The 10575-nt window shown below is 41.3% G+C and overlaps 1 protein-coding gene across 1 annotated transcript; it reads right to left on the reverse strand.

Moving 5' to 3' along the window:
- Positions 1-243: 243 nt before the first annotated feature.
- On the reverse strand, positions 244-6213 carry PDHB (pyruvate dehydrogenase E1 subunit beta). Its single transcript, XM_060109578.1, has 10 exons — positions 6110-6213; positions 5947-6000; positions 3999-4106; positions 3846-3908; positions 3707-3742; positions 3267-3552; positions 2735-2845; positions 2297-2388; positions 1091-1232; positions 244-783 (listed from the first exon to the last, which is right to left on the reverse strand). Exons 1-10 carry the CDS (start codon positions 6149-6151, stop codon positions 638-640), a joined length of 1080 nt encoding a protein of 359 aa, XP_059965561.1. The 5' UTR covers positions 6152-6213; the 3' UTR covers positions 244-637.
- Positions 6214-10575: the final 4362 nt, after the last annotated feature.

The raw sequence follows: 10575 nt of genomic DNA on the forward strand, positions 1-10575 counted from the left end.
AACGTGTGTTCGTTGGCAGTGGGAAAAATACCTGACACAGATTTTGTTTTAACTTTAAAGAGAACCTACTAGAATTAGGCATTTGAAGAGTCGGGGGGCAAGTTCCTGTTTTAAGTAAGTGATGCGGTCTAGGAGATTAATTATTACTGATTTGTTCCTGATGGCAGTAATTTCTTAACAGAATTTTAAGACTTCTATCCCACATTTATTATCTCAAGAATATAAAAATACAATTAGTCATAGTTAGGAATAGTTAGGAATTCCTTTATTCCTTATCAAAACAGTCTAACAGTAAATGTAGATTATATGCTTTTATTTTTACATATAAGTTATCTTTTTTTGGAGATATCGGGACTCTTGCCACATTTATACCTTGTCCTTCTGGTGAGAGGGTAAAATTTTACATTAATCTTGTTTAAAGAACATGGCTATTGTAACAGACAAAAAAAGCGTGGAACCTAGGCAGGAGAGTGGAGAGTTTTTCCACAGACATATTTAAACTTCTTCCCAGTACAAAAACATGTGTGTTGTTGCTTTAGACATAACTTTACAAATCAAAAGGTCTTATAGGACAATCCAGATGAAATGTCATTAAGTATTTTAAGGAAATCCCAATGACTTGAAATTCAAGTCCAAGCTAGATATTTAGTGTCTTCTTTATTGCAAATATGATGTCTTTAACCTGAGGTACAGAGTTGTCTTCTAGAACCTTTGCATAAGGCATGGGGACATCGGCACCAGTGACACGAACTACAGGAGCGTCCAGAAAATGGAATGCGGGGCCTAAGAGGGAAGGAAGCACAAATGAGAGAGGCATGAAAAACCAGCCGAGCACCACCACCTCAGCACAGCAGGTATGGCTGCCCAGAAAAGGAAGATCCGAAGAAGGAAATCTGAAATCTGAAAGGAATGATAATTACAGAGAATTGTTTCTGGTCTTGCTTGCTTAAACATTTACCCAAAGGAAAAATACCAAGCTGACAAGTTGAAAATTCAAGTCATTTGACCACCCCTAGCTTTTGGTTGTTTTGTCCTGTAACACAGTGTGTATTACGGTTTAACTATTCCGGAATCAGTTTCTCTGAAATACCTTCCATGATCCTGGCACAGATTTCAGCTCCTACTCCAAACTGTGGCCAGCCTCCTTCCACAGTTACAAGGTGATTGGTCTTCATGACGCTGGCTTCTATTGTTTCAATGTCCATTGGTCTGACGGTTCGCATATTTATCACCTAAACAGATAATAAATAGCTTTACAGAGCCACTTCCTCACAAATATAGTCTCATCCCCAAAATGCCACTTCCTTTCTTGTTTCCTTTTAATCTTTGGGTCTAGGGAAACATAATCTGCCCATTCATGAACAAAATGTCAAAAGGGTAAAACAAAAATCTTTATCTCTACTACAGGCAGCTTTGTTCACTTACAGAACTCACTTATCCTCCCTTGGCCTTAACTTCCTCCTCATCAAAATAATAACTAACATGTGACTACTTACCCTGTACCAGGCACTACACTAAGTATAATTCTACAACCACCCTGACGGGACAGTAAATGTATTATCCTCATTTTATAGCTGATGACAGAGATTTAGAGTACGTGACATGCCCAAGTGTAACTAGGAAGTGGTACCTCCTGGTTATGAAAGGGTTAGACTCGATGACTTCTAAGTTTTCCCTTCTCCCAAACTCCAGCTCCAAGGTTGGATCTTAACTTGACAAAACACGTACTAAAAAGATCCAGACCCTAGGTGGTAGGCAGCTAGGTATTTGAAAAGCAAGTAGGTTCCCAGCTTTAAGCAGATGCAGAACTAAGTGACAAAGCAAGATTTTATACCTAATTAACCTGTTACAGAACTCAAACGCCTCTTTCTGGGTCTTAAAGGGACCTTTCTGATTCTTTTTTTTTAAAATAAATTTATTTATTTTAATTTATTTATTTTTGGCTGCGTTGGGTTTTTATTGCTGCGTGTGGGCTTTCTCTAGTTGCAACAAGCGGGGGCTACACTTCGTTGTGGTGCACAGGCTTCTCACTGCGGTGGCTTCTCTTGTTGTGGAGCACGGGCTCTAGGTGCACGGGCTTCAGTAGTTGTGGCACATGGGCTCAGTAGCTGTGGCTCACGGGCTCCAGAGCACAGGCTCAGTAGTTGTGGCGCACGGGTTTAGTTCTCTGCGGCATGTGGGATCTTCACGAACCAGGGCTCGAACCTGTGTCCCCTGCATTGGCAGGCGGATTCTTAACCACTGTGCCACCAGGGAAGTCCCCTGATTCTTTAAGAACAAGTGAATGTCCACTCACCTCACATTCAATTCCCTCTTTAGATAGCACCGTCGCAGCTTCTAAGCAGTGGCTCACAGGTCTTGAATGGGAAACTATGGTTACATGTGTCCCTGAAACGAAGTGGTCACAGATAAGAGGTCAGGTTGAAACCAAAGACACTGTCCTGCTCTGCAGCCAGCTATGGTTCTTCTTCATTTTAGAATCTTAAACTCAACTACATTCCAGCGAGATGAGGAATGTGGCAGCCTTCCTAGAAACGAAATATAAATCTACTGGACCAAGATTTAGAAAAGAACAAATATATGCGCAATCAGGGCATGACACATTTTAAACTTGAACTCATCCTACAATTTCCTAGTCAAAGTAAAGGGCAGTGACTTCTAGACTGAATTTGACCAACATAAATAGAGGGCACGGGTTACAAATAATGTTTACATGTATACTAATTTCTCTTACCTTGCCTTTCTATTTTAGCTTTTCCAATAGGAATCAGAAAATCTTTTGACTGAGCCTCTGGGGGAAGTTCAAAAGGAACTCCATACATCAATTCATTCTCCAGCACCACCACTGCAAAATATAAATAAACCAAAGTAACTATATGACTAAAAATGTATATGCAACACTATCATTCATATTGTGAAAAGTTTCACTGTGCTGATTAGGAAGCCTCATACCTATCGTGTGCAGTAGCCTTGAGGATGGTTTAAGTACAGACATCTGCAGTCTGGGTGATCCTGATTTTATCTACGGGGTTAAATTGGTGTTATAGGTATGCAGCAAATTTCTCCGGTATCTAATTGGCCCCATTATAGTCAGAAATAAGAAGAACACCACATTTTTTCCTATCTTTACTATATCTGTAAATCACTAACATTTTATATGATATATCTAAGCCTAACTAGAAGTCTTTAATGGTTCCTTCCATGCAGATATTTCATTTTTGTTCTTTAATGTTCAAAAGAGACCCACAACACGTCACGCTACTGACCTGGATTGTTATCCCGAATGGCTGATTTAATAAGTCCTTTTGCATCCTCTGAACTCCAGGGGCTGACCACCTTTAAGCCTGGGCAGTGCCCATACCAGGCAGCAAAGCATTGTGAGTGTTGGGCAGCTACGCCTGCTGAGGCGCCATTGGGCCCCCTGAAGACTATGGGCACAGGCTGACGGCCCCCTGACATGTAGTAGGTCTTGGCAGCTGAGTTTATAACCTGGTCGATGGCTTGCATAGAGAAGTTGAAGGTCATAAATTCACAAATGGGCCGCAACCCAGCCTGTCAAATCAAAAACATAGATGTTAAAAAGACTAGAAGCAGCAATTTAGAGTGGCAAACCACCACTTCGCTGCCCCAACATTCAAGCAATGTTTTTAAACGGTCATGTTGAAAGTGATCTCTTTGGATAAGATTCATAAAGAGGACTACATACCATAGCTGCACCTACAGCAATTCCAGCAAAACCCATCTAGAACGTAAAACGCAAACATAAGTAAAAATCCACAAAAGTTAGAACAGTACACTTTAATAGACATGCCCCTCAAAGGTCTGCTTCCTGATGAAAGGCTTACCTCAGATATGGGAGTGTCTATGATCCTCTTATCTCCATATTTCTTCCACAGGCCTCGACTAACCTACAATTAAGCAATGACCCCATTACCTTTAATTGTACTGGGGGCAAATGGCCACCTCAATTCTGTATAGCTTTCATGTATCTTGGTTACCTTATATGCCCCATCATATTGGGCAACTTCTTCCCCAAGTAGAAAGACCTTCTCATCTCTTTCCAGCTCCTCATCCATACCTTGATTTATAGCCTCACGGACTGTCACCTGTCACAGGTATAGGAAAGCAGTCAATAAACTACAGCATTACTTAGGATACTATTGAGATTGTCTCTCTTGACCTAGGCTGCCCACAGCACACAATGTAAAAACTATCACTAGAACAGGCTTCTCTTCAAAAGTTCAAAAAATTCAAAAAGTAACACTTCTATCACTCATAGCCAGTCTTCGATTGGATGTGTAAATGAGAAGTATACTGAACACTTTATTGATGTGCACCTAAGCTTAAGAAATCTGCTTGCTGGCCAGACCAGCTCATACGTGGCTTCCTAAATAGAAAAGTGTACTAGGCAATTTTATTTCCACATCTGGTATACTGTGGGGCAGAGAACAGTCAAGGAAGCCTAAATAATACTACATATTGAGTGCTCACTAGGTGCCAGGCACTGCCAAACAGTTTGCCTTCAGGATGTAGGAGTTATTTTACTACACAGGATGGTAGAATCCTCCAGTAACAAAAAGGGGAAGAGAGGGCAATTCCTCAAAACGTTGAACACAGAATTACCATATAATACAACAATTCCACTTCTAGATATAGACCCAAAAGAACTGAAAAGCAGGGATTCAGATAATCGCACACCAATGTTCACAGCAGCATTATTCACAAATCCAACAGGTGGAAGCAATCCAAATGTCCATCAAAGATGAATGGATAGGGCTTCACTGGTGGCGCAGTGGTTGAGAGTCCGCCTGCCGATGCAGGGGACACGGGTTCGTGCCCCGGTCCGGGAAGATCCCACATGCTGCGGAGCGGCTGGGCCCGTGAGCCATGGCCGCTGAGCCTGCGCGTCCGGAGCCTGTGCTCCGCAACGGGAGAGGCCACAACAGTGAGAGGCCCGCGTACCGCAAAAAAAAAAAAAAAAAAAGTTGGTATAAAGCCAGATGAAAAACCTTTGGACCATGAGAGACAGTCTGAACTCTGTATTATGAAGGCACGTAAAGGATAGGGAAGGTGGGAAGGAGACGCAAAAGGGAGGAGATATGGGGATATATGTATAGCTGATTCACTTTGTTATAAAGCAGAAACTAACACACCATTGTAAAGCAATTTTACTCCAATAAAGATGTTAAAAAAAAAAAAAATCAGGGCTTCCCTGGTGGCGCAGTGGTTGAGAGTCCGCCTGCCGATGAAGGGGACACGGGTTCGTGCCCCGGTCCAGGAAGATCCCACATGCCGCGGAGTGGCTGGGCCCGTGAGCCATAGCCGCTGAGCCTGCGCGTCTGGAGCCTGTGCTCCGCAACAGGAGGGGCCCAAGTACAGCAAAAAAAAAAAAAAAAAAAAAAAAAGATGAATGGATAAGCAAAATGTGGTATATGCCTACAACGGAATATCATTCAGCCTTAAAAAAGAATGAAATTCTGAAACATGCTACAACATGGATGAACCTTGAAAACATGCTAAGTGAAATAAGCCAGACATAAAAGGACAAATGCTGTATGATTCCATTTATAGGAGGTCCCTAGAATAAATAAATTAATAGGCACAGAACGTACAATAGAGGTTACCACGGGCTAATGGGAAATGGAGAGTTATTGTTCAATGGGTACAGTTTCTGTTTGGGATGATGATAAAGTTCTGGTGGTGAATGGACAACGTGGTGAATGTACTTAGTCCCACTGCATATACAGTTTAAAAGGGTAATTTTTGTTATGTATATTTTACCACAATAAAAAATTTTAAGGGGGAGGGTGAGGGAAGAAGCGTCAAGTCTCGTTCCCTCAGATCAGACATCTGATTCCCCTGGGCCTCGCGCGGGTGACATGCGGCCCCAGCCTCCGCTCCGGGACGAGGGGCCTCGCCGGCCCGGCTAGCTTCCAGGCCAGTTACCTGCAGAGCAGCCGGCGCGGTCCGGTGGAAGCGCCTCCTCAGCAGCCCGGAGACCTGGCGGGGAGAGAGAGAGAGAGAGAGAGAGAGAGAGAGAGGACGCTCAGAGGGGACGCAGACTGGGCAGGGATCGCGCAGGGTCATGGGCCCGAGAGCCGCTGCCGACCTGCTCAAGGGGTCTCCGCGTCAACCCAGCTACCACCGCCATCTTGACCGCGTCCTCTAGCCGCCGCCGAATGACAACACAGGAGGGACGCGGACTAGTCAGGCCCCATTTCCCCTGCCGGCGCGGGCCAATAGCAGGGCACGGCGTCTGCGTGCCCCGCCCCCCAGGGCGTCGGGGGCCGAGGGGTGGGGCCGAGGAGGCGTGTCGGGGGTCTCGCCACTCAGCCTGAGGCAGCCTGGGATCGATGTTATTGAAAGCTGGCGTCTGCTGGCGCTCCGGTTGCACGCCGGGAGTACGTCCCTGCGTGTTGATACGTGGATCGCAGGGACCAAAAATCAGACTCTAAGAATCATAACTCGAGGCCGAGGGACCTTCAGAATTAGGCCAATCTTCTGCAGGCGCTGAAATTCTTTGGTACGGAGTAGCCCTTATACACAGTTCGGTGACTGGGGATTTACAATCTTACAGGCGAGCCTAGGTTCTCTTGGAAGCACTGTCCGCTCTTTTTTTTTTAAACATCTTTATTGGAGTATAATTGCTTTACAATGGTGTGTTAGTTTCTGCTGTATAACAAACTGAAGCAGCTATACATATACGTAATCCCCATAGCCCTTCCCTCTTGTGTCTCCCTCCCACCCTCCCTATCCCACCCCTGTAGGTGCACAAGGCACCGAGCTGATCTCCCTGTGCTATGCTGCTGCTTCCCACTAGCTATCTGTTTTACATTTGGTCGTGTATATATGTTCATGCCACTCTCTCACTTCGTCCCAGTTTACCCTTCCCCCTCCCCGTCTCCTCAAGTCCATTCTCTACGTCTGCGTCTTTATTCCTGTCCTGCCCCTAGGTTCATCAAAACCATTTTTTTTTAGATTCCATATATATATATATGTGTTAGAATATGGTATTTGTTTATCTCTTTCTGACTTACTTCACTCTGAATGACAGACTCTAGGTCCATCCACCTCACTACAAATAACTCAATTTTGTTTCTTTGTATGGCTGAGTAATATTCCATTGTATATATGTGCCACATCTTCTTTATCCATTCATCTGTTGATGGACACTTAGGTTGCTTCCATGTCCTGGCTACTGTAAATAGTGCTGCAGTGAGCATTGTGGTACGTGACTCTTTGAATTATGGTTTTCTCAGGGTATATGCCCAGTAGTGGGATTGCTGGGTTGTATGGTAATTCTATTTTTAATTTTTTAAAGGAATCTCCATACTGTTCTCCATAGTGGCTGTATCAATTTACATTCCCACCAACAGTTCGAGAGGGTTCCCTTTTCTCCACACCCTCTCCAGCATTTATTGTTTGTAGATTTTTTGATGATGGCCATTCTGACTGGTGTGAGGTGATACCTCATTGTAGTTTTGATTTGCGTTTCTCTAATGATTAGTGATGTCGAGCATCCTTTCATGTGTTTGTTGGTAATCTGTATATCTTCTTTGGAGAAATGTCTGTTTAGGTCTTCTGCCCATTTTTGTATTGGATTGTTTGTATTTTTGATATTGAGATACATCAGCTGCTTGTGTATTTTGGAGATTAATCCTTTGTCAGTTGCTTCATTTGCAAATATTTTCTCCCATTCTGAGGGTTGTCTTTTCATCTTGTTTATGGTTTCCTTTGCTGTGAAAAAGCTTTTAAGTTTCATTAGGTACCATTTATTTATTTCTGTTTTTATTTCCATTTCTCTAGGAGGTGGGTCAAAAAGGATCTTGCTGTGATTTATGTCATAGAGTGTTCTGCCTATGTTTTCCTCTAAGAGTTTTATAGTGTCTGGCCTTTAGGTCTTTAATCCATTTTCAGTTTATTTTTGTGTATGGTGTTAGGGAGTGTTCTAATTTCATTCTGTTACATGTAGCTGTCCAGTTTTCCCAGCACCACTTATTGAAGAGACTGTCTTTTCTCCATTGCATGTTCTTGCCTCCTTTAGCAAAGATAAGGTGACCATATGTGCATGGGTTTATCTCTTGGGCTTTCTATCCTGTTCCATTGATCTATGTTTCTGTTTTTGTGCCAGTACCATACTGTCTTGATTAATGTAGCTTTGTAGTATAGTCTGAAGTCAAGGGAACCTGATTTCTCCACCCCCATTTTTCTTTCTCAAGATTGCTTTGGCTACTTGGGGTCTTTTGTGTTTCCATTACAAATTGTGAAATTTTTTGTCTAGTTCTGTGAAAAATGCCATTGGTAGTTTGGTAGGGATTGCACTGAACCTGTAGATTGCTTTGGGTAGCATAGTCATTTTCACAATGTTGTTTCTTCCAATCCAAGAACATAGTATATCTCTCCATCTGTTGGTATCATCTTTAATTTCTTTCATCAGTGTCTTATAGTTTTCTGCATACAGGTCTTTTGTCTCCTTAGGTAGGTTTATTCCTAGGTATCTAGGTATTTATTCTTTTTGTTGCAATGGTAAAGGGGAGTGTTTCCTTTACTTCTCTTTCAGATTTTTCATCATTAGTGTATAGGAATTCAAGAGATTTCTGTGCCTTAATTTTGTATCCTGCTACTTTACCATGTTCATTGATTAGCTCTAGTAGTTTTCTGGTAGCATCTTTAGGATTTCTATGTATAGTATCATGTCATCTGCAAACAGGAACAGCTTTACTTCTTCTTTTCCAATTTGCATTCCTTTTATTTCTTTTTCTTCTCTGATTGCTGTGGCTAATACTTCCAAAACTATGTTGAATAATAGTGGTGAGAGTGGGCAACATTGTCTTGTTCCTGATCTTAGTGGAAATGGTTTCAGTTCTTTGCTACTGAGAACGATGTTGGCTGTGGGTTTGTCATATATGGCCTTTATTATGTTGAGATATGTTCCCTCTATGTCTACCTTCTGGAGGGTTTTTAACATAAGTGGGTGTTGCATTTTGTCGAAAGCTTTTTCTGCATCTATTGAGATTATCATATAGTTTTTATTCTTCAGTTAGTTAATATGGTGTATCACATTGATTGATTTGCATATATTGAAGAATTCTTGCATTCCACTTGATCATGGTGTATGATCCTTTTATGTGCTGTTGGATTCTGTTTGCTAGTATTTGGTTGAGGATTTTTGCATCTATGTTCATCAGTGATGTGGGCCTGTAGTTTTCTTTTTTTGTGACGTCTTTATTTGGTTTTGGTATCAGGGTGATGGTGGCCTTGTAGAATGAGTTTGGGAGTGTTCTTCCATCTTCTGTATTTTGGAAGAGTTTGAGAAGGATAGGTGTCAGCTCTTCTCTAAATGTTTGATAGAAATCACCTGTGAAGCTATCGGGTCCTGGACTTTTGTTTGTTCGAAGATTTTTAATCACAGTTTCAATTTCATTACTTGTGATTGGTCTGTTTATATTTTCTATTTCTTCCTGGTTCAGTCTCAGAAGGTTGTGCTTTTCTAAGAATTTGTCCATTTCTTCCAGGTTGTCCATTTTATTGGCATAGAATTGCTTGTAGTAATCTCTCATGATCCTTTGTATTTCTGCAGTGTCAGTTGTTACTTCTCCTTTTTCATTTCTAATTCTGTTGATGTGAGTCTTCTCCCTTTTTTTCTTGATGAGTCTTGCTAATGGTTTATCAATTTTGTTTATCTTCTCAAAGAACCAGCCTTTAGTTTTATTGACCTTTGCTATTGTTTCCTTCATTTCTTTTTCATTTATTTCTGATCTGATCTTTATGATTTCTTTCCTTCTGCTAACTTTGTTTTTTGTTGTTGTTGTTGTTCTTCTTTCTCTAATTGCTTTAAGTGTAAGATTAGGTTGTTTATTTGAGATTTTTCCAGTTTCTTAAGGTAAGATTGTATTGCTATAAACTTCCCTCTTAGAACTGCTTTTGCTGCATCCCATAGGTTTTGGGTCATCATGTTTTCATTGTCATTTGTTTCTAGGTATTTTTTAATTTCCTCTTTGATTTCTTCAGTGATCACTTCATTATTGAGTAGTGTATTGTTTAGCCTCCATGTGTTTGTATTTTTTACAGATCTTTTCCTGTAATTGATGTCTAGTCTCATAGCATTGTGGTCAGAAAAGATACTTGATACAATTTCAATTTTCTTAAATTTACCAAGGCTTGATTTGTGACCCAAGATATGATCTATCCTGGAGAATGTTCCATGAGCACTTGAGAAGAAAGTGTATTCTGTTGCTTTTGGATGGAATGTCCTATAAATATCATTTAAGTCCATCTTGTTTAATGTGTCATTTAAAGCTTGTGTTTCCTTATTTATTTTCATTTTGGATGATCTGTCCATTGGTGAAAGTGGGGTGTTAAAGTCCCCTACTATGATTGTGTTGCTGTCGATTTCCCCTTTTATGACTGTTAGCATTTGCCTTATGTATTGAGGTGCTCCTATGTTGGGTGCATAAATATTTACAGTTGTTATATCTTCTTCTTGGATTGATCCCTTGGTCATTATGTAGTGTCCTTGTTTGTCTCTTGTAATAGTCTTTATTTTAAAGTCTGTTTTGACTGTTATGAGAATTG

The sequence above is a fragment of the Mesoplodon densirostris genome, chromosome 10 (genome assembly GCF_025265405.1).
Source record: "Mesoplodon densirostris isolate mMesDen1 chromosome 10, mMesDen1 primary haplotype, whole genome shotgun sequence".
In the NCBI taxonomy this organism is placed as follows: Eukaryota; Metazoa; Chordata; class Mammalia; order Artiodactyla; family Ziphiidae; genus Mesoplodon; species Mesoplodon densirostris.

Bases quoted from the DNA above. Each gene is read 5' to 3' on its own strand.
- PDHB (XM_060109578.1), bottom strand. From the start codon at position 6,151: ATGGCGGTGGTAGCTGGGTTGACGCGGAGACCCCTTGAGCAG. The intron at 4,107-5,946 runs GTAACTGGCCTG...TACCTGTGACAG, and splicing joins CCGCGCCGGCTGCTCTGCAG to GTGACAGTCCGTGAGGCTAT. The intron at 1,233-2,296 runs GTGAGTGGACAT...TTATCTGTTTAG, and splicing joins AAGAGGGAATTGAATGTGAG to GTGATAAATATGCGAACCGT.